At 47.5% G+C, this 23,668-nt stretch overlaps 1 protein-coding gene across 5 annotated transcripts; it reads right to left on the bottom strand.

Moving 5' to 3' along the window:
* Nucleotides 1-12,560: 12,560 nt before the first annotated feature.
* Zscan25 (zinc finger and SCAN domain containing 25) lies at nt 12,561-23,284 on the bottom strand. 5 transcript variants are annotated; one of them, XM_035443168.1, is made up of 7 exons: nt 23,145-23,284; nt 22,864-23,024; nt 20,563-20,994; nt 18,101-18,305; nt 17,366-17,457; nt 15,913-16,045; nt 12,561-14,382 (listed from the first exon to the last, which is right to left on the bottom strand). In XM_035443168.1, the coding sequence occupies exons 3-7, from the start codon at nt 20,947-20,949 to the stop codon at nt 13,553-13,555; spliced, it is 1,647 nt and encodes a 548-aa protein (XP_035299059.1). In that variant the 5' UTR covers nt 20,950-20,994; nt 22,864-23,024; nt 23,145-23,284; the 3' UTR covers nt 12,561-13,552. The 5 variants fall into 5 exon arrangements, with proteins under 5 accessions (XP_035299059.1, XP_027269454.1, XP_027269453.1 ...); XM_027413653.2 differs by lacking the exon at nt 22,864-23,024 and having other exon boundaries at nt 20,563-20,967; nt 23,145-23,277; XM_027413652.2 differs by having other exon boundaries at nt 20,563-20,967; nt 22,864-23,277.
* Nucleotides 23,285-23,668: the final 384 nt, after the last annotated feature.

The following is a 23,668-nucleotide window of genomic DNA, read 5'->3' on the forward strand; positions in this document are numbered from 1 at the left end:
GCAATGGCACTGAGGTAGAGCTGTCCATGGCCCTGTGATCCTGTGCAATTTAATGTTTGCCTGGGTAGGTTTTTCTGGCCCTCTCAGTGTACCTTAAAGTACACAAGAACTTGTTTTTCAGTTTTCAGACTGACAGGCTGTTTGCTTTGAGCCTCAGAGGAGACTTTGAACTTATACTTCTGAGTGATGTTTTAATAAGACAAGACTTGGCACTGTTGTCATGAAATGAATGCATTCATGTTCTGATATCACCATGACTATGAAGGCCATGGGCAGAATGCCACAGTTGGACTGTGGTTTGCTCCTCGAAGAGCCTATGTGTGGGAAACCGGCTCCCAGTATCGAAATGTTAAGTAGCAGTAGGACCAGTAAGGGACAGAACCTATTGACTCTAAGTTGGGCATCTGCATCAACCTCTAAGACTCAAGGAACATCAAAGAAGAGGGGAAGAAAGATGTAAAAGCCAGAGAATGGAGAGGAACACTAAGGAACCCTGTATTCCTGACATGACATAGCTATTGCATCCATGAACTCACAGCAATTGTGGATATCTGAAGAAAGCCTTACTGGCCCCATCCACATTCCATCATGGAGGGTGTGTCTCAGGAAGTCCCACAATTCCCTGAGGTTAAAGATGGCTGAGAGAGGAGGAGTAATTTCTCAGTGGTGTAGTAATAAGTCAATTGCACATGCTCTAGTAAATAGCATTCCACCCACACTCCAGCAAGAAACTCTCACTAAACTCAGTGTATCACACACACAAAAGAGCCATGAAAGTGGGAACTGTCTAGAGAGGAAGAAGAGGCTTAGCAGGAGAGGGTGAGAGAGGTTAATTGGAGGGAGAAATGACCAAAATTCATTACATGCATGTCTGACATAATCAAAGAAAACAGTATGAACAATTTTAATAAATATTTTAAAATATTTTATTTGTTTACTATTCACACATGCATATGTTTTTGAGTCATTGCCACAAGAACTGCCACTTTGGGGCCTGTTTTGGGGACCTGACACATGTATGTCTGTGTACCATGTGCATGTCTGGTACCCGCAAAGGTCAGAAGAGGGCATTCGATTCCCTAGAAGTGGAGTTATACATACTTGTGAACCACTTGTGGGTGTTGGGAATGGAACCTGAATCCTTTTCAAGAGCTACCAGTGCTCTTAAACTCTGAATCATCTTCTCCAGCCCCTTAATTAACATTTTATTAGTTTAGATACTTTTCTCAGCTCTGTGACGGAAAACCTAATAGAAAGCTACCTAAAGGAAGACAGGTGTGTTTGGCTCACAATTCCAGAAGGCACCCATTTATAATGGTGGGAAAGCATGGCCACCAGAACAACTTAGTCCATAGTGAAAGGAGCCAGTGGCTGGTCATATCATGGAGGGAGTCAGGAAGCAGAGGGCTAGACTAGAAGATGAACTGGCTACAGCATTCAAGGCCAGTTTAGTGCTCTACTTCTATTGGCTAGGCTCTACATGACAAAGATTCTGCGACCTCCCAAGACAGCACGACCAGCTGGAGAAGTTTTTAAACACATGAGCCTGAGGGTGATGTCTCAGATGCAAACCATAACATCCAGTCAGAAAAAAATGAATCATGGCCTGGGGAGACAGCTTCGTGGGAAAATGCTTGCTGTACATTCATGAAAACCTGAGTGTGAATCCCCAGGGCTCATGTAAAGACTGGCATGGTAGTGGAAGTCTGCGATCCCAGTGCTCCTATGGGGAGACAGAAGGCAGAGACAGGAGGATCTCTGGAAGCTTGTGGATTAGTTAGCCTGGTGTATGCAGTGGTGGGTAAGAAAGAATCCCCTTGGCGACCCTGGACTCACTGGGCTCTGCCCTAGTCTGGAGCTTGGCTGAGGAGCATGCGCAGTGCTGATTCTGGGGCTGGGGTGGGGCTGAGGTTGGTTTGGAGTATCCACCTTGCCTGTTCGCTCCTCTTGGTTGGAGTGTACTAATTACTCATTAGGACCTGTTTGTAAGGCCTACAAGTGGGAGCCGGCAGTAACTCTGACTGGAGACTTCACATTTCTGAATCCTATAAAATAGTGCTCTCATAAAGCTTGAGTGGGCATCCTGGGCTGTGAGCACTCTTGTCCCCAAGATGCCTAGACTTGTTACTGCATCTTCTGCAAAGCCACCAGGCCTTTGTTTCTTTTTTTTTTTTAAGTTTTTTCTTTTCAGATTTTTAAATTTGAATTACAAACAAGATTGTTTTACATACCAATCCCAGTTCCCTTCTCCCTCCCTTCCTCCCTACCACCCCCACCCCAACTAAAACCCTACCTATCACTTATCCTTTCTTCTATTCTTCCCCTGACTCAACGTTTCTGCTCCCTCATGACCTCTGTTTCCTTCCTCTTCTTCCCTTCTCATTCTCGTAGCTCCCTCCCCCCTCTTCCCATGTTCTCAATTTCCTCAGGGGATGGTGACCCTTTCCCCTTCTCCAGGGGACAATGTTTGTCTCTTTTAGGGTCTTCCTTGTTTACTAGTTTCTCTGGCAGTGTGGATTGTAGGCTGGTAATCCTTTATATCTAAACTCCACATATGAGTAAGTACATACTGAAAGACCCGCTCAGAATGCTTCTGCATGCCCCCTGCCCCTCTGTCTTCCCCGCCTGTGCCGGTGCTGGGTGTTCTCTCTGGAGCAGGCGGGAGGAGCAGTTGACCGAGGGCAGCACGGCGGGGACTGAGCAGGGCAGGGCCAGGGTTCGGCCAGGGGCTGGAGAATGCAGCGCGGGCGGCGCCTGGAAGGGGAACTTGAGCTGGGAGAGCAGCGGTGCTGCTTGTCCAGGAGCTGCGAGCGGGGAGCCGCCTCCAAGGCCAAGGACACGGGGGCCGCGGAGCTGCCGGGGCCTCCCAAGCCTTCACCCCGGCAGGGCTCGCGCCCCCGGCCCGCCCCGCCTGGCACCGCGCCTCGGGGCTGGGGCCGAGCAACGAGCACCAGGTGGGTTGGCCCGAGGGCGAGCACCAGGTGCGTTGGCCCGAGGGCGAGAGCACCAGTTAGGCCGGCCCGGGGCCCCGCCCCCACACCCCCACCCTCCGTCCCAAGGTCAGCTATCCGGACGCGGAGGGAATTGAATCTGTTGTACCAGACACCAGACCTTGAGAATATGCTGATCTGGAATGGCTCTGTGTCTCATTTAAACCATCCAATAGAAATGATTCTGTATTTCGCCTCATTTGAAAGACTCTGTGTTTCACCTCATTTGAATGACTCTATACTTCGCCTCATTTGAATAACCCTGAGTAGCGCCTCATTTACATTGACCAATGGGAATAGCTCTGTACAATGCCTCATTAAAATTATCCAATAGAATCCCTGCTTCTAGCTTGCGCCTTTTTCCTATATAAGGACCCCTTTCCCTTGGCTCGGCGCGCTTAGCCACACAGAAGCTAAGTCGCCCCGGGTACCCGCGTCTCTAAAAAGCCTCTTGCAGTTTTGCATCCAAGTCCGTGGTCTCGCTGATTCCTGGGTGCGGGTCTCCTTCTACGAAAGCACCTCTTCGGGGGTCTTTCACATACCATGTTTGTCTTTTTGTGACTGGGTTACCGCACTCAGAATGGTCTCTTCTAGTTCCATGCATTTGCCTGCAAATTTCAAGATTCCATTGGTTTTTTTCCCCACTGAGTAGTACCCCATTGTGTAAATGTACCACATTTTCTCTATCCATTCTTCAGTTGAGGGGCATCTGGGCAGCTTCCAGTTTCTGGCTATTACAAATAGTGCTGCTATGAACATCGTTGAACAGATGTCCTTGTTGTATGAATGTGCTTCTTTTGGGTATATGCCTAGGAGTGGAATTGCTGGATCTTGTGGTAGACTGATTCCCATTTTCTTGAGGAGTCGCCATACTGATTTCCAAAGTGGCTGTACAAGTTGGCACTCCCACCAGCAGTGGAGAAGTGTTCCCCTTTCTCCACATCCTCTCCAGCATAAACTGTCATTGGTGTTTTTGATTTTGTAGGCCCTTGTTTCTATGGGCTGTGTTCCAACGAATCGCCTACAGTGTAGGGAGCAGCATCTGGGGAGTCTGTTTTTCTAGATTAAAACCAGGAGAATTAAAGAATATTGCTTCTCACAACAAGGTAGGTGGAAGGTGCAGACCAACACTAGAGGCTGCTGTGTGTCCTCTTCATGCACACCATAGCATCTGCAGACCTGCACATTTACATAACAAATACACAGACACACATACTCAAGAGAAGAATCGTCCAGGCATAGTGGTACATGTCTGCAAATCCCCAACATTCAGGAAGGTGAGACAGGCATATTGTGAGTTCACTTCAGCCTGTGCTACATAGTGAGCTGCAGGCTATCTTTGCCTATTGTAGGCAATACATATTGCACACATGCCACTTTGTTGGTCTTAAGAGTCCTTTGTTGTGGAATATTAGTTGAGGGTGTGTTACATTTGTTTATGCTGTGGTATATTTGTTTAATGATGCAAAGATGAGTTGCATTCTTTTATGTTTCATTTGTTTAACTCTGTGAAGCTGTGTTACCCTCCCTGCCTAAACTAACTGGTTTTCTAATAAAGAGCTGAATGGCCAATAACTGGGCAGGTGAGAGATATAGGCAGGGTTGGTGGGCAAAGAGAAAAAAATAGAGAAAAAAAGAGAGAAGGAGGAGAGGAGCAAGGGGCCAGACATGGAATAAGAAGGAAAGAAAAGATATACAGAAATGGAAAAAGGAAAAGCCCAGAGGCCAAAGGTAGATGGGATAATTTAAGGAAAGTTGTCTAGAAATAAGTCTCCATGTGTGATTGTTTCGGAGCTAGGTGGCGCTCCCTCCCCCACCAGGACAGCAAAGTGTTAAAAAAAAAAAAAAGCAACTACAGTTCCTGATGGTGCTGAGCATTGAGTATCAGCACAGAGATGGGAGTGAATAGTAGGTGTCAACACAGCCTGGGGTGTCCAAAACCTTCACATCCATAGCAAATGAATTACCAAAGTCAGCCAGGTGGTTTGAATGGATGCCCTCCACATGTCTGAGGCACTTGAATATTTGGTACTCTGTTGGTGGCTGTTTGGAGATGATTAGGAGGTGTGGCCTTGCTGGGGGAAATATGCCACTGGGGACAAGCTTTGAGGTTTCAAAAGGTGTATGTCATCCCAAGCTCTCTCTCTCTGCTTCCTGTTCCATGGATGGAGATGAGTTCCCAGCTACTGCTCTAGGACCACACCTGCCTGCCTCCTGCCATGCTCACTTCGATGATGGTGATGGACTCCTCCATCTCTGGAACCATAAGTCCTTCTCAAGTTGCCTTTGTCAAGGTGTTTGATCACAGCAACAGAGAAGTAACTAAGATGTCACACTTACATTACATACATAATGCACACCCAATACAAATCCAGGACACCAAAGTTCAGATGGAAGATTCTTCTGTCAATGTTAGTGTCATCTCCAAAGGATGTGTGACACATTTCCTTCCATGGCCTGTTTTGACCGGAGTATATATTCACAAACCTCATAAGAGAATGAATTTCATAAATAAGAAATTGAAAATTGCGGCTGGAGAGATGGCTCTGCAGCTAAGAGCATTTGCTGCTCTTCCAGAGGACCTGAATCTAGTCCCCAGCATCCATGTTGTGCCACTCACAACTGTCTGTAACCCCAGATCCAGGGGATCTGACATAATCTTCCAGCCTCAGTAAATACCTGCATTCACACATTCATGTGTCAACACACACACACACACACACACACACACACACACACACAAGAGAGAGAGAGAGAGAGAGAGAGAGAGAGAGAGAGAGAGAGAGAGAGAGAGAGAACACAAAGAAGCTGAAAGTTGACTTTTTTGTAGGATTTCCTACCTATGCTGGCTTTAAAAATCACATGTAGTAGAGGATAACCTTGAACCTTGGATGGGTCCTCCTGTCTCTCCCTCCTGGGTACTGGGATTCCAGCTGTGCAGCACCACAGTCCAGTTAGAGCAGTGCTGAAGATGGAATGGCCTTCTAATGCCTGCTAAACTCCACATCTGAACCATATCCCCAGCCCCCAATATAACTCTTTTTTTCCTCCCTCATGCATTATACCTACTGAGACATTTGTAGAAGTGCGAATCTAAGTGGATGTCAGTGTGGGCATTTTCAGAGGGACTATACTCCCTGCCAGTTGCCCATGTTTCTCCATCTCCTGCCTCGGATCTTTCTGCAAGTGGCTCCCATAGGCTTAAAGTACCCTCTGTGGACTCCAGGACATTCTTGGAAGTAAACTCCTCCAGGACAATGGCAGATGGAGCTGCCAGGTTGGAAGAGAGAGCCTTGTTTAGCTACAGCAAATGGGAGTCAAAAGGAACAGAAACTAGCTTGCAGGAACTTCCAACACCAGCTCGAGTACAACTTGACCTTCCTCATCAGCTCTTTGCAAAGGTGTGATGCTAGTCTTGTTTCACTGTTGCTGTGATAAAACATTCTACCCAGAAGCAGCTTAGAGAGGGAAAGCTTTATCTGACTTCCAGGTCACAGTCCATCACTGAGGGAAGTCAGGGCAGGAACCATGGAGGAACACTGCTTGCTGGCTTGTTCTGTGGCTTGCTTGCTTGTAGGCTCATACTTATCTAGCTCTCTTATACAGCCCAAGACCACCTGGATAGGAATAGTGGCATCCAAAGTAAGCTGGGTGCCCCTGCATCAATTAGTAAGCAAGACAACATCCCACAGACTCCCCAGAGGTCAGTCTGATCCAGGCAATGCCTCAATTGAAGCTTCCCTCCAGATGACTCGAGTATGTCTCAAGGTGACAATTAAAGCTAATCAGGCAAAATTGGTGTTCGAAGAAGGTGATGCCACATAGTTAAGGCATGGGCCACCATTAGTTTCATCCAATACAGACCTGTAAAGTGAGACTATACATTCATTCAGTGAATAGTCTCAAAATGCAGAGGGGAACAGGGTTGTTGGGAAGAAATGGTAATAGCAGTTCAGATCCCTTGGCCCCACTCCAGACCCACCACTCATTCTTTTATTTTTAAGACTTTAAATTTTTATTTATGTGTATCTGTGTGTGTGTGTGTGTGTGTGTGTGTGTGTGTGTGTGTGTGTGTGTGAGTGTGTGTGTGTGTGTGATGCTGTTCCTCACAGAGAGCATCTGGAAGAGAAGCGAGTGCTCTTACAGGCTGCTCCATCTCCCCAGGCCTTGTCTCCTGTTCACTTGAGTGTGGAAAGGCATTTGCATTCTTGGTGATCTGACCTGGCACTCAGAAGTACATACTCTAGGCTTGCAGATTAGCATTCTGTGAGTCAAACAGAAAACTTCCAATATTGCTGATACAGAATAAACTGAAGGCAGGGCTGGTGACTGATTCACAAGGAAAAGACAACAACAAAACAATGATGAGACACGTGCTGTTTCCTCACAATCTGGCTTGGTAAATATTTAACCTAAGACCACAAATGACCCCATAAACTTTAGGTAGTTCAGACTACATTCAGACAACTTCAGGCAAATAACAGCATTTTGTCAGATTTTAGGAATACACTGTTAGGAACAGTCCTCATACCTATCAGGAAATGTTGACATCTCATTGACAGGTTCTATTCTCCAAACAGGAGCCTACTTGGCAGTTGCTTTCATGCCAAGGATGTCATACCTGATGTTTTCCCAGCATTGCTCTGACATCATAATACTTAGTAAACAAAGTCATCAACTAACCACATAAAACTTACAAAATTCAGCAGATAGACTATTTGAGGAAAGTTAAGGACATGAAGTGGGGTCTCCCCAAGAGTGTAGGACTAGACACAATTCTAGGTGATCTCAAGGAATTACTTTACCCCAAAAATGTATTTACCAAAGAAGACGTTCTGTGAAAGCTTCTGGAAAAATAATAAATTTGCACACATTAAGTTATCCAGGGAGCCAGGCATGGGGACAGTCACCTTTAATCCCAGTACTTAGGAGACAGAAGCAAGCAATCTATTGAGTTTGGAGTTAGCCTGGAACAGAGAAAGTTCCAGGACAGCCAGAGCTACACAAAGAAGCCTTGCCTCAAAAAAAAAAAAAAAAAAAAAAAAAAAATTATCTGGGGAACTTTAATGAAAAAAAAAAAAAAAAGCCCAGTTCTGGTTGGCCAGGAGGCAGAGGTGGAGGACCCTTGGGAAAACTGTATAGCTGAGGCTAGCCAAATTTGTAAACTCTGGGTTCAGCAAAGGACCCTGCCTCAGTACGATAAAGGTGGAAAGGAACCAAGAGAGGCAATATCAGGCCTACACACACATGCACATGTGAACACACAATTTTTTTTATAAAGCCAAATTAAAGAGGTTTCCATAGCCAAAGATGAAATATACTGAGCATCAAATTCTATAACCCTGTGGACTGTTTAATATTAAATGTTTAAATCCACAAATGCGCTGTAATTCTTTAAATAAATTATGGCCTAGCACTACAAATGTAGCAACACCAAGTATAAGCAAGGTATGGATTCCATGCCAAGTACTAAACAAAAACTGACTGCCAACACAGGAAGTAATATAGGTAGTTGATTACTGTGAAAAAGGTCAGTAAGGGTAAGAAGTCAAACACTCAGCCCACAGTTTTCTTTTAAAAGATTTATTTTTAATTGTGTGTGAGTGGCACACATATGTGTGGGTACCCATGGAGGCATCAGAGCCTCTAGATCTGGAGTTACAGTGGGTGCTGGGAACCGAACTTCATTCTCTGGAAAAGCAGCAAGAACTATGAACTGCTGAACCATCTCTCCAGCCCCTCATCCTGCATTTCTTGTAAGAACTGAATCTAGGGGCTGGAGAGATGGCTCAGCAGGTAAGACGACTGGCTGTGTAAGCATCAGGAACTGAATTAAAAACCCCAGCATGCAGGTAAAGAGCTGAACATAACTACACACACATTTGTAACCACAGTGCTGTGGTGAGGTGGAAACAGGAAGACTCCTGGGGCTTGCTGGCAAGCCAGCTTAGCCTATTTGGTGAGTTCCCGACTGGTGAAAGGCCTTGTCTCACAATCCTAAAATGGAGGGCTGGATTGCTCAGTGGTTAAAAACACTTATTGTTCTAGAAGACAACCCAGGTTCAATTTCAAACCTACATGGTAGCTCATTATTATTCATGACCTCAGTTCCAGGGGAGTCAACATCTTCTTCTGACCTTCAGAGGTGCCAGGAATACACGTAGATATAAAGGCAGGCAAAACATATACACACCCATGAAGATAAATTTAAAGACAAATTTTTGTTCAACAAGATGGGGAAATCAAGCTGCTTGAGCAGTAAAGGTGCTTGCCTCCAAGCCTTGAAACCTGAATTCCATCTCCAGTGCTCACACAGTGGAAGAACCAACTTCTTCAAGCTGTCCTCGGACAGACACACACACACACACACACACACACACACACACACACACACACACAGAGTAAGAAAATGTATTTTTTATTTTTTTAAAAAAAGTTGGATGGCCACCAGAGGAACAACAGGCAAGGTTGTCCTCTGGTGTCCACACATTATTTTTGATTGTTATTATGATTCAGTCAGAGAAATACACAACTGTTATGTTTAGTATATAAAGCCCTGGTCCCTGCCTGGCTTTGAAATACACAGAAGGTCACCCAGATGTCCAGTTCAGCCCCCACCATCACTGGGCTTGGGTGGCAGGAGGCCACCAGCATTGCCTAACCTGTCTGAGATCAGGAACAGAAAGAACTGACTCTGTACACAGACTCCAGCTTTGCTTACTGTGGGCATCTCAGATAAAGCTTGCACTTGCTTAACATGGACTTGTGGACACAGCTAATAAATAGGGATGGGGTTTGCTGAATAAAAATTCAATAAAGGGAGCTGAAGAAGTTGCTCAGTGGCTAACTGATGTTCTTGTAGAGGACCTGGGTTCAATTCCCAGCATCCATACAGTCTGCACCACTGAACCCAAGGGATCTGGTGCATTCTTCTGGCCTCCATGGGCAACAAGACATGCATTCGGTGCACACACATATATTCAAAGCACGCATAAACATAGTAATAATGGGAGGGAGCTGGAGAGGTTGCTCAGTGGTCTACTCTTCCAGAGGACCCAGGTTTAATTCCAAGCAAGCATCTACATGGTGGCTCACAACCATCTGTAACCCTAGCCCTCGGGGATCTGAGGTTACCAGGTACACACATCGTATGCAGACACATATGCAGACAAAACACTCATATGCATAAAATTAATTAAAACATTCTAAGTTTGATGGTGCTGATGAAATGGCTTTTAGATAAAGGTACTTGCTACCAAGCCTGAGTAGAGTCTAATCTGTTAGTCTCATAATTAGATAGACCAGATCTTCTGAGTAAATCAAGAATGTGGGGAGAAAGGGAGGGGAGAAAAACATGAGGGAATGGGACAGTTGAGTTGGGGGGAGGGATGAAGAGGGAGAGTAATGAAAGAGGTATCTTGATAGAGGGAACCATTATGGGGTTAGGAAGAAGCCCGGTGCTAGGGAAATTCCCAGGAATCCACAAGGAAATTGTTTTTAATGTACAGACAGCCTAACTTTGCTGAGCCGGCACACACATGAAAAATGGGGTTCACCTCACCCTTGCTGTGCTAGTTCTGTCAACCTGACAGTCTAGTCTCCTGGGAAGTTTCAATTAGCCACAGTTTAGATCAGATTGGCTTGTGGTAATATCTGTGAGGAACTGTCTTAATTGACATGGGACAATGCAGGCCACGGTGGCCCACAGTGTTCCCTGATCAGGGAATCTGGGCCTGTGTTGAATGAGAAGAGGCTGAATACAGTAGGCACAAGCATGCGTGTATTTCTCTTTTTTTGTTTCTCAAGACAGGATTTCAAGACTGGATACTCTGGAACTCACTCTGTAGACCAGGCTGGCCTCAAATTTATTTGCTCTTTATTTTTAAGATTTGTAAAAAAAAAAAAAAAAAAATTCTCTATGTGTGTAGTCAGGTACGAAAAGATCAACAAAGACCACTGGATCCCCTGGAGCTGGAGTTAGAGGTGACTTTGAGTCACTCAATATGGGAGCTGGGACTCAAATTCTGCTCCTCTGAGAGCAGTTGTCTACCACAGTCACCTCTCCAGCCCTCTCTCATCATGACTGTGTGATGTGACCAAGAGCTTCAAGTTCCTACTGCAACTTCCCCACAATAACTGACTATAAACTGGAGCTGCAACCCAAAATAAATCCCCTTTCCCTTATGGTTTTTGGTCATTTGATCACAGTAACAGAAATGAAAATAGAAGAGTTGGTATTCATGTCCCTAAATGTCTCCGATGACAAGAGTCCAAACGGTGGAGGAGAGGGACTATTCATAAGGTAGGTAGAAAATGTAACGCAGAGCAAGAAGCTGATGGGGCTTAAGCCCCACCCTGAACCCCAGCATTTGGGAAGCAAAGGCAGTCAGATTTCTGAGTTGGAGACCAGCCTGGTCTACTTAGTGAGACCATATCTTAAAAACACAACCAACAAAAATTCATTAGACCCAGAGGATTCATGGGCTATCCATGGACTCTGAAGATCAAGTTCATCCACTAAGATGTGAGTCCTACAAGCTCAAAGATTTCTTAAAAATGTTATTTACATGTATATATGTCTTTACGTGGGTATGTACTTGTGTGCAGAGACCAGAAGAGGTTGTCTGAGCTGGAGTTACAGAAGTATTGAGCCATTCAATGTGGGTGATGGGAATCAACTCAGGTCTTCTGCAAGAGCAGCATGCCCTCTTAGTAGCTGAACAATCTCTCCAGCCTGTAAAGATTTACTTTTAATAATGTTCATATTCATGGGAGGTCTGTGTATAGCAGTGAAGATGCCTGAAGGGGCTAGCCTATGAGAGTGTGTTGGATCCCCTGGAGCTGCAGTTACAGCCTGGTGTAAGGTGCCAGAAGCAAACCTGGGTCTTCTGCAAGAGTAGCAACTCTCTAACTGTGGGGACATCTCTTTCTAGCCCAAGCTCAGTGATGGCCAGTTTGATTCACTGATGCATCCTAAGCTTACAGAAATGCTCCTACCCGCACTGTAGGACCTCAATAAACACTTAGAAGATGAATGAGAAGAGAACAAAGAGAATAGCCAGCCTGCTGGAGATGGGGAGTCCCAGCTACTCCAGAGGATACAGTGCAAGGGCTCAGGGCTTGCATGGGCTACAAAACAATTCCAAAGCCAGCCGGAGCAATTTATCAAACCTTGCCTCAAAATTAATTTTTTGTTTTTTGTTTTATGAGACAGGGTTTCTCTGTATTGTTTTGGAGCATGTCCTGGAACTAGCTCTGTAGACCAGGCTGGCCTTGAACTCACAGAGATCCGTCTGCCTCTGCTTCTGGAGTGCTGGGATTAAAGGTGTGTACCACCAATGCCCGGCCTCAAAATTAATTTCTAAACAAGGAGAGGTAGAGCCGGGGATATAGCTCACTGACAAGATGCTTGCTTAGCATGTTTCAGGTCATACGTTCAATCCCCAGCACCACACACACACACACCCATCACTCTCACTCTCAGAGGTCTTATATATACCAAAATGCCATCAAATACTGTCCAATACTAGTTTGTCTTTCAGATCAATTCATCAGGTGTTTACAGGGAAGTTACTAATTGTTTTAAAATATTTCCATGTTTATTCAATGATCAGTAGCAAAATATTAATTTCCTAGTAGCTGTGGTTACAGTGTGCAGGAGTAATGGGATGGGGACACTTTACAGATGAGGGTAGGATGTTCTAGTCCACAACAATAAGGCTGCCAAGAGAGCAAAATAAACAAGGCTGCATGAGAGAAGTCCCCACCTGAGGTGGAGAGTGTGTGAGGTCCCACACAGGGACAGGCTAGCACAGGATGTGGCACTTGCAACACACGTGCTTTGGGCTACTTACAAACTACTGCGTCAGCTTTGCTCACAAGCTCCAAGATCTCACTGGTCCCAATCACCATGGCATTTCTCAGAGCCAGGAGCACCATGGGTGCTTAATAAATATTTGCAAATGAAAACAGACGGAGGGAGGGCAGGCCTGTGCTAACCATCTGCAGGCAAGAGAGAGCTCTCCAAAAATTGAACTTCAAGGCTGGTCACATACCTCAGTCAGCAGAGTAGCCCACCTGACATGCACAAAGCCTGGGTCTCATCTCCAAAACAGGTAAAGCAGGCATGGTGGCACATTCCTGTAGTCCCAGCACTGGGAAGATGGAGGCGGGAGGATGAGAAGTTCAAGATCATCTTCAGCTACATAGCTAATCTGAGACCAACTTAGATAATATGAGACTTTATCTCAAAAAGAAAAGAAAAATGAGCTTCAAGCTGACAATACACAACAAAATTCTACCCTTACCTCCAAACTTGACAGGAGGTGGGTTCCAAACCCCACTGTTGGGAGGAAAAAACCAAAACCCCAAACACCGAAGCTCAGGATTGTGTTTCCCTACAACAGGTGAAGGAAAGAAACTGGGCTCTCTGGGAGCTCTCCATACACCAGGCTCTGCCCTCCTCCTGCTTGAACACATTCTGCTGTCCCTCACTGGGCACTGCCCAGGCCACTTGGTATAACACGAGTCATCCCCGAGACAGAGCTGTCCCCACGGTAAGCTCACTGCACCGGGGGCTCCTGGCGATGCTGGGTCTTCTGGTGCCGGTTGAGGATGGACCTCTGGTTGAAGCTGCGGCCGCAGGCAGGGCAGTGGTAGGGCTTCTCGCCGGTGTGGATCCTCTGGTGCCGCACCAGCCGCTCCCCCTTGCTGAAGCGCTTGCCGCACACCTGGCAGCCATAGGGCTTCTCCCCAGTGTGAGCACGCCGGTGCACTGCCAGGTTGGCATTCCTGCTGAAGCTCTTGCCGCACTCGCAGGTATAGGGCTTCTCCCCAGTGTGTGTCCTACGGTGCACCAGCAGGTGCTGCCTCCGGCTGAAGCCCTTCCAGCAGTCTGCACACTTGTAGGGTTTCTCCCCAGTGTGGCTACGCTGGTGCACCTCCAGGTGATGCCTTTGGCTGAAGGTCTTCCAGCACTCACCACACACATAGGGCCTCTTGCCCAGATGGGTCCTCTGATGCTTGGTGAGGTACTCCCTCAGAGTGAAACCTTTCCCACACTCCACGCAGCCAAAGGACTTCTCCTCTTCATGGGTTCGCTGGTGCCTGACAAGGTTGGAGCTGCGACTAAAGCCTTTTCCACATTCAGGGCACTGGAAAGGCTTCCAGAAAGAATTGTGGGTGTTCAGGGTATCTGGCAGGGGGACCCCATGCTGGGGAGCAGGGAGCCCAGGTAAACTGGTCCCAGATCCTCCAGGTTCCTGCTCACATGCAGCCCCTGGCCCGGGAACCTGGATGGCTGCTTCTCCAAACCCATCAGAAGTCAACCCAACAAATGCTCTTTTCAGGTCTTCCTGTTGGGGTTTGGCTTCCTTCTCCTTGTTCCCAGCACCTGTGTGGCAAAGGAGGTGAATACGGTGATGTGCCAGCATAGACCCTCCAACTGCTGCTCTCCTTCATGCCCAGAAACCAGGTGCCAACCCGTCTCTCTGTCTCTTGTCCCTGTTTCTTTGCTAGCTCCAGAGAGCTGCCATGACCTTGTAGCCCTACCCTCTCTACCACTTGAGATGTGAGCAAGACCAGCCCCTTCCATACACAGGCAGACAGACACAAACTCCTGTTGTAACTTTACACTCTTATCTAGGGTTTCCTGTGTGCCACAAGCTAGGTGGGCTAGGTCAGGCTAGGAGACAAGGTGTGGGCTTCCCACCACCATCCCCCAAATCTACAAAAAAGGAACTTACTTCTTTGTGGGGCTCTGAAAAGAACTGAGAGATCTACAGGCTGCTATCTCTCCTCTCCAGGCCCCCAGGGCTGCTTATGCTTTCAGGCTCCATCATGTTACCTATGGCTTTTTATAATGCTGCCCCTCCTCAGACCTGCGGCCTGCTCTCTCACTGTGATGCTGTGGCCCCCTGGAAAGGCATGTCTGAAAGGAGACTCATCTCACATCCTTTTCTGCCTTCCTCACATTCTAACAGTGACACCCAAGAAACTTCTTGCACCATGTCTTCTCCAAACGTATCCCTTTATCTTGGTGGTGGTGATGGTCTGGCTTTCTGAGATAGGGTCTCACTCTGTAACCCAGGCTGGCCTTGAATTCATGCCACGAAGGGGGGAATCACAGGCCTACACAATCATACTCAGCTTCCTAGTATGTCCCATTAATAGCTCCTTTCCTTTTCCTTTGGTCAACAACCTCAATACCTTTCATGCCCATGAACCCTGGACTCCGACCTTTCTTTCTTTACTCCTTACCACCCCCCTGCATGACAGATTTTAATACCTTCCCACTTAATGTTCTTAATTCAGACTTTTACTTCCTTCAAAATCTAAGTCAGTGGGGCTACAGATATGGCTCAGTGGTTAAGAGCACTTGTGCAAACAGAGGCCCTGAGTTCAGATCCCAGTATGCATAGAACAAGGCCAGTGTGTGGTCTCATGTCTGTAACACCACCATTGTGGGTGGCAGAGATCAGAAGATCACTAGGACTATCTGAAAAATCACTCTCCAGTCTGCCTCAAAGGAATAAGACAGAGTGACAAAGGGAGAAACATGATACCCTCTTCTTTCTTCTGGGCATGAGCACAGATATATGCATTCATATACACAAGTGCACGTACACACACACACACACACACACACACACACACACACACACACACACACACACACACACACACACACACACACACACGGCTGTCACACAGGCCTGCCTCAGTGGCTGGTCGGTAGCCATCTGCTGGGTGAACCAGGTCAAATGCTCCTCTTCTGCTCCTTTCCTTTCTCTCCAGTCCTCGATGCCCGTCAGTCATGGGCACACTTCTGCAAGACTCAACCACACTACCACACTATCCTGTCAGCAGCACCACGGCTAGGACAAGACTCTTTAAACTGCAGCTTCCAAAACTCCCTTCTCACCTTCCTTACCTGGAAGGACCCCACAGTCCTGTGATTCCACATATTCCCCGAAGCAGTCAATCTGAGCTGGGGCCACGTGCCTCCATTCCTCCTCAGGAAAAGCCAGAGCCATGTCTTTAAATGGCCCCAGTCCCTGAAACAACAGGACACTGCTGTAAAGAAAGCTGCTTCTGCAGAAGACTGGGGTTCAGTTCCCAGTACCCACATGACAGTTACTAACTGCCTGTAACTACAGTTCCTGGGGACTGGATGCCATCTCCTAGCCTCTGAGTGTACCAGGCACATGCGTGATACACACACATACACGTAGGCAAAACATTTATACACCTAAAAAGTAAAAATAAATGAAGAGAAAAAAAAGGAAGAACCCCAGAGCTGGTAAATTAGCTCAGTGGGTTAAGGTGCTTGCTGCCAAGCAAGATGACCTCAGTTCAGTTCCTAGAACTGCACTGGTGGGAAGAGAACTGACTGTAGCAAGCTGTCCTCTGCTCTACATGAACACTGTGGTGCATCCCCACCACAAATGCACTAAATACATTTTTTAAAAAGCTGGGGAAGCTTCAAAAACAGGCTCAAGCACAGCAAAGACAGAAGGAACTGGACCCTGGAGGAGCTGGGAGAACTACCGTCTCCCAACAGCTTTAATGCAGGGTGACCAACATGCTCTGATCCTGCATGGTGGCTCTGTTTGTCCCCACCACCTCAGCATCCAGATGTCACCTGTACTCCCTCCTCAAGCTTGAACCTGGAAGCCCGTGCCACCTGCCTCACCCCTAAGCCCCACCATAAGGCTTTTCGAAAGAACTGTCCTGACAACCCACAAGGAGGTGGAAGCAGAGAAACCACCACATCATTGTCCTCTGACCTCCACACATGCAATGGCACGGACACCCACATATCCACCTTATATACATGCATACAATGAGGATAAATAATACATTTTAATTTAAAAAAGGAATAAAGCCATGTTAAATAAGCACAATGGAGTATGGTGCTTAGGGATAAGGATGGGCTGGTAGAGTGCTTGCCTAGCACGTCTAAAGCCCTGGGCTCCATCCTTAGAATCACAAAACCATGTGTCTGCTGCACGCCCATAATCCCAGCACAGCACTCAGGATATGGGAACACATTAAAGATATCCTCAGCTACTTTTTTTTATGATTTACTTTGTGTGTGTGTGTGAGAGAGAGGCAGACATGTACATCCCTCAGGGAGGCCAGAAAAGAGCCTCAGCTCCTCCAAGCTGGAACTACAGGAAGCTGTGATCCACCTGACATGAATGCCGGAAGCCTACATTGTGTTCTGTGGACACAGGAAACATTTTCAACTGCTGAGCCATCTCTCTGGCCCTATCAGCTACATTCTGAGTTTGAGGTTAGCCTGGGCTACATAAGACCCCATCTCAAAAAATAAACAAACCAGCAAAATCTCCCAAACAGATATGTTAGCTCACCTGGGATGTTGCTGCAAGGAACCCAGCAGCAATCTCTTGGTCTCTGGTGCTCACAGAGGGAAGACCTGGACCCGCATGAAGAATGGGCAGCGCTGAGCAGAACACAGAGAAGCAACAGGGCTGTTGTCTGACAATTCAAAAGCACCCCACTGCAACACACATGATCTCAGAACCACAGACCACAAAGAATTACTTCAGAGACAGGCAGTGGTGGTACACACCTTTAATCCCAGCACTCCGGAGGCAGAGGCAGGTGAATCTCTGAGTTCAAGGCCAGCCTGGTCTACAAAGTGAGTTCCAGGACAATGACCCACAGCCAGGAGTCTGGGTGTCCTCTACCCTGTTCTGGCTGAGAAGACTGTCCTAGCCCTGTCCTCTCAGAGTTAGTCACACTCCTGAGATACTCAAGAGGATAGCTTTCTGAGGCCCAGGAATAACGAAGTCTCACGTGTCCCACATGGTGTGTGACTTGTCTCCCCACTTATTAACTAAGTCTCCCACATCACCAGCATAGTTCCTACTGGTTCTAGAAGGGTTATGAGGGGACAGGAGAAGAAATGTTAAGAGAACATGATTCTAGATCTGCCCTGTAAAACCAGTCAAGGTGTAAAAAACATTTCATCTGCTTCCTACTGGGGTAGAGGAGGTAGCCCGAAAAATTCAGAATTATACCTTACCGGTAACTACTTAGCTCAGTGCTGAGTTTCTGAAAGACACCTTCCATCCTCATCTTACCTTGCTCCTGGAAGGCCTGTGTCCCGTCTCCAGGGCCCTGGCTCAGCTGTTCTGCAGTGCCTGGGCCTAGGCTTTGAACTCCTTCCCCCTGAAGTATCCCCCACTCAGGTTTGACTTCTACTGGTCCCAAATGGATGCCTGATTGCCAAGATCCTCCGCCAAGGGCTGTGGTGACCAGCGGCTCTCCCTGGACATGGCATGGAACCTAAGAAGAATCCCCATACCAATTAGAATGAGACCTGCCAGGAGGCTGTTAAAGACAGTCTAATTAGTGACTTGCAGGCCAATCAGGGCTATATAGTAAACCCTGTTTAAAAAAGAACAAAAGAACAGAAAGAAGAGAGGGAAAGGAGAGGAGGGAAGGGATGGGGGGGGGGAGGTGAAAGGGAGACAGGGTAGAAGGAAGAGGAAAGAGAAGCTGCTGACTTCTTCCACATGAAGAATGCTAAACTCTCCCAAAGTGAACTAGCAAATGAGAAACAGAATGAGTACAGAAAGTGGAACTTTGCAGTGACAGATACGAGGCCCTGCCTATTCCCTTTTCTTCTTTCTCCTAGTTTTTAACCTAGTTTTTAATCAGTGTTACCCATGAGACGAACCTCTAGGTACATCTGTGAGGATATGTGTCTAGATTTGGTTAGCTGAGGTGGGAAGTCACACCCCAAATGCAGACGGCACTATCCCATGAGGTGAGGTCCTACAATCAATCAAAAGAGAGTGAGGGCTGGAGAGAGAGCTTGGCAGCCAAGAACACATACTACTTTGGCAGAGGACCCAAGTTTGGTTCCTAGTGCCCCCACCAGGCAGCTCATAACCACTTGTAGCTCTAGCTCCAAGGAATCCAATGTCCTTTTCCAGTCTCTGTAGCTACCCGGATATATGTGCATATTTTAACACAGAGACACACAATAAGAAGTAAATGTTTGAATCTTTCAAACAAAAGGGAGAAAGTGAGGGGAGCACCAGCATTTATCACTGCTTCCTGAAGGTAGATGTAGTGTAGCCAATTGTCTCACTCTCTTGCCACCATAATTTCCAAACAAACAGTGAGCCAAAATGTGAGCACCTCTCTCTCTATTAACTCCCAGCCTTAAAGTATTTATTTAAGGGCTGAAGAGATGGCTCAATGGTTAAGAGCACTGACTGCTCTTCCAGAGTACCTGGGTTCAATCTGAAGCATCCACATGGCAGCTCATCACTAGCTCTAACTCCAGTTCCAGGAGATCTGGACCCTAGAGGCACCGCATTGCACATGCTGCACAGACATTCTTGCAGGCAAAACACCCACACACATAAAATCAAAATTTAAAAGATATTTACAGTGTCTTTTTTTTTTTTTTTGACACGGGTATGTGTGCCATCTGTGCATGCGTGAGGGTGCGTGTGCATGCCTATGTAGAGGACAATGGGTGACCTCGGTGTCTTCCTTTATCACTCTGCGACTTAAATGTACTTAGGAAAAGTCTGTCACCTGATTTCTTGCTTGCTGATTTCACTGTCTGTCTAGCCAGCTCACTCAGTGGATGCCAACTCCATCTCCTGAGTGGACTACAGGGGGACCATCATGCCCACCCAGCATTTACTGGGGAGCTGTGAAACCAAACTCCAGCTCTTGTCCTTTCGTAGCAAATGCTTCATCCACTGAACTACCTCCCCAACCCCTAAAAAAATGCTTTTTAATACACCCCACTCTGCTCTTCCTAAAACTGCTTTTCTGTAACAACGTGAAGCCACAAGTCTGGTTTTGCCTGAGCAGAGGTTCCTAAAGGTGAATAAGGAATCCCAGGGTGACAGAGTGGGGTTGTGGCTAAATCCCAGGTGCCACTGGCAGAAGCACTGCCATTAGCCTAGCCTCTTCCCCAAGGGCATGCAGGGCTCACAGTGGACCCGGAACAATCAAAACTGCTCTCATTGGATTTGAGGCTCACCAGGAGGTTCCCTAGAGATGGCTCTCAAAAACAAACAAACAAAAAAAACAAAAAAACCATTCTGTGTATATGATGTGCATGTGTGATCATATATATGAGTACAGGCATGTGCGGAGACCAGAGGACAACTTCCAGTGTTGGTTCTCACATTCTACCTTATGTCAGGGTCTCTTGCTGACTCCTGTTGAGGATGCCTGGCTACTTGAACTGCAAACTGCTGGGGCTTCTCCTCTCTCTACCTTGCATCTCACCACTGGGATTACACATGCACACTACCTCATGTGGCTTTCACATAGGTCTTGGAGATCCGAACTCAGGTCCTGGTGCTTGCATGGCAAGTGCTTAACCCATGGAGTCATCTCCTCAACCTGACACTTCTTGCTAAAACTGCAGCCATTTCCAGAAAGCTCTTTAGGGGCTGGGGGGATGATGGAGCAGGTTCTATCTATGTCTGATCCACTTCCACCACTTCCATAATCTCTCTTTGATTCCCACACCAACCGCGCAAGGCCTGGACACCCTCTTCTCACCCACCGCCTTGGCCTCCGGTGTGCTCTCCATCAGGTCCTCCACCATGGCTGCCAGAGCCTTGCCGCTGTCTGGGCTGTGTTCTCGGATCCAGGTGTAGAACTCTCGGGGCAGGATAGTGAGGAACTGCTCCAGCACCAGCAGCTCCAGGATCTGCTCCTTGGTGTGCAGCTCAGGCCTCAGCCACCGTCGACAGAGCTCTTGGAGCTCCCTGAGGGCTTCCTGGGGACCAGCGGCCTCTTGGTAGCGGAACTGCCGAAACCTCAGCCGGAATGCCTCAGGACTTGAGTCCTCCCCTGCCCGGCCCCATGGCAGCTCCTTCTCCAGCTTCACCACTGGAGCACCCATATGCTGCTGAAGATCTTCTGCCATTTCCAGACGCTCTTTCAGCATCTTCAAGCTCCAGAAAGACTGAGGGTGACAACAGAGAGGGCCCTTCTGAGAACAGAGGACACCCAGGAGGTCAGCCCACCAGCTATGTGTCTACACCCATGACTATTCTCAGGAAGCTGACATACACCCTCAAAATCTTATCAACTGGCCTGGTCTTAGGTTAGTCAGGGTAGAGACAACGAAGCAAAGAAAACTAAGACAAATTTTGTGGTCAAAACCAACAGATTCACTTGTGGGTTGACTGTGATGGTGTACTCAGTCTAGAGACAATGCTGCATAGGCCATTGCCACTGCTCTTGACTGCCCATGTAACTAGATCATAAGGCCCTGCTCCTGAAGACACAATAGACTTTGGTTGTAGGACTCAGAAGTCAAGCTGGAATTTCCTATTAGCTAGTTTTCATAGTGCTGGAAGGTGGTATACAGCCCACTTCAGGAGAAAAGGCACTGCTGGCATTACCTAGCAGTGAAGCTTACATGCTACAATAACAAATAACCTGCCAGACAAGGTATGTCCAATGGTGTAATAGTGACATCAAGGTAACCAACTGCTTTCTGACTGGATCTGTGGCTTGCTCCACAGGAAGAAATTCATGCCTGGTACTGTAAACCTGGCCAAAACCCATAGCCAAGGAGCGTATTGGACCCAACGAAGCACCTACTAATGTGGTTTTGCTAAAATAGACATGGTATCAAACCACCTGCTAAATATTTATGTTTATACCCATAGATTAGTGGTCAGGGAAACCTCTATCTGCTTACAGTTAATGCAGAGACTTATAAATGGTCAAAGGGCTGAGAAGAAGTGACTGTTGAGTGTTCATCCCTAAATGGGACATGTGTGTCAATACCCCTACACAGCCCGGGCTCAGGGAACACAGTGGAAGAGGGAACAGAAAGAACATAAGAGCCAGAAGACGGATGGGAAAGAGCAATGTGAAATACTGTCTTCTGGACATGACAAGACCACTCCCATCGTGAACTTGCTGCAGCCATGGTCACCTGTGTAAGACCTGCACAGGACTAAGCCAGCGAAATCAGTCAGCATCCCAACAAAAAAGGGGACTGAAAATGGGAGTGGGATGTTTGGGTGGCCCTGGGAGGAGCAGGGGAGGGAGACAGGGTATATATAGTCAAGATACGTTATATGCATGTACAAAAATGTCAAGAGAATAAATAAAAGCTGAGACACAGACAGGATATGCAAGCAGCATATATAGCTGTCTCCCTCCCAAAATACGGAAGGCTTAAAAGGAAGCAAGATGATTAAGAGCGCCCACTGCTCTTGCAGAGGACCCAAGTTCAGTTCCTAGCACACAGACTGTCTGTGGCTCACAACTGTCTGTAACTTCGGTTCTAGAAGGTCTATTGTGTCTTCTGGACACTGTGGACACCAGGCATGCATGCAGTAAACAGACAAATATGCAGGGGGAAAAACCCACCCATACACATAAAATAAAAATATATTTAAAAAAAGAAAGAACGAGTAGGTGTAGCGGCACACATCTTTAATCTCAGCATCGGGATGAAGAAGCCAGCGTGAGTTCCAGGACAGTCAGAGCTACACAGTGAGACCCTGTCTCGAAAAAAGAAAGATTAACAGCCATGGCAGGAGTTGCCTGTAATCCCGGAGCCTGGCTTAGGCTGGAAGAAAGGGAGAGGAGAAGCGGAGGGAGAGAGGAGTGGGAAGGGTACATTCCATCTGAGGAAAAAGAGGCTGCAAAGCAGCTCGTAAAATGAATCTTGTTTACTTCCGGGCGGGCAGGTTGGAGAAACAGGCCCCAAGCCCAAAGCGCTAAGGCGCTCAGATTATTGGCGCAACTGGCGGGCGAGAGGCCACGACCTTCTGCTACAGATTCTATGGGATGCTTGTGCTTTTCTCTACCCTCCCCTTAAACCGACTCCAGCACTCGCCTCTCTGCCGCATCGAGCCTTCTCGAACGTCCTAGCTATTGCCTAGCTCGTTCCGCCGGTGCCCTGGGGGCGAGAGGCCCTCGTGGATCTCTCCTCTCAAGCCTCTTGCAGACGGAAGGTGCCGCGTGGCTATTCTTCCAGTGACCGTCCTGCATCTGCGTCTAAAACGCTGCGTGTCGCTCCTCAGAGTCGCAGGGTCAAGGTCTTCCCGCGGGTCGTCGACACCCGGCGTTAGCCGCCACTCCCCAGCCTGGCCCGGCCGCGACCCGCGTGGATCTTACCTGAGACCACGGCTGTGCGTGGAGAGGCGACCTCCGTGCCGCAGCTGCCCCGCCAAGCTGCAGCCTGCTCCGTCCCGACCCGCCCGCGGCCTTGACGGACTGCGCGCCCAGCACCTGCCCCAGCCTGCGCGGACCGGAAGTGGGTGGCGGATGCTGTCAGGCAGGTGCCCTATAGAAAGGGCCCGTGTCCGGTTCCTCTCTAGGACGTCTGGAGGTCTCTGAAGGAGTTGTATCTCTATGGTGGCTCATGGTCAGTGCCGGCTCCCCTCCCCTCCTGCCTCTATATGCGCCTCCAAACATTTTTTTTTTTAAAATCAATTTCTACAAAAAAGGAGCTTCTCTGCATTAGGCTAAGAGATGCGTTAGTCTATGGATATAAACATGAATATCTTAATATTCTATATGCATTTATTTAGTGTGTGTCGGGACAGCCTGAGGAGTCAGTTCTCACCTTCCACCATGCAGGTCCCAGGGATAGAACTCAGACTATCGGGCTTGGGGGCAAGCACCTTGACCCACTGAGT

The sequence above is a fragment of the Cricetulus griseus genome, chromosome 4 (assembly GCF_003668045.3).
Source record: "Cricetulus griseus strain 17A/GY chromosome 4, alternate assembly CriGri-PICRH-1.0, whole genome shotgun sequence".
Taxonomy (NCBI): domain Eukaryota; kingdom Metazoa; phylum Chordata; class Mammalia; order Rodentia; family Cricetidae; genus Cricetulus; species Cricetulus griseus.

What these genes read in the sequence shown, in the direction of transcription:
- Zscan25 (XM_035443168.1), bottom strand. Translation starts at nt 20,949, where the DNA reads ATGCTGAAAGAGCGTCTGGAAATGGCAGAAGATCTTCAGCAGCATATG. An exon ending in GCACACCGGAGGCCAAGGCG is followed by an intron (nt 18,306 to 20,562) that starts GTGGGTGAGAAG and finishes GATTCTTCTTAG; the next exon opens with GTTCCATGCCATGTCCAGGG. An exon ending in GGTCCTTCCAGGTAAGGAAG is followed by an intron (nt 14,383 to 15,912) that starts GTGAGAAGGGAG and finishes TTTGCCACACAG; the next exon opens with GTGCTGGGAACAAGGAGAAG.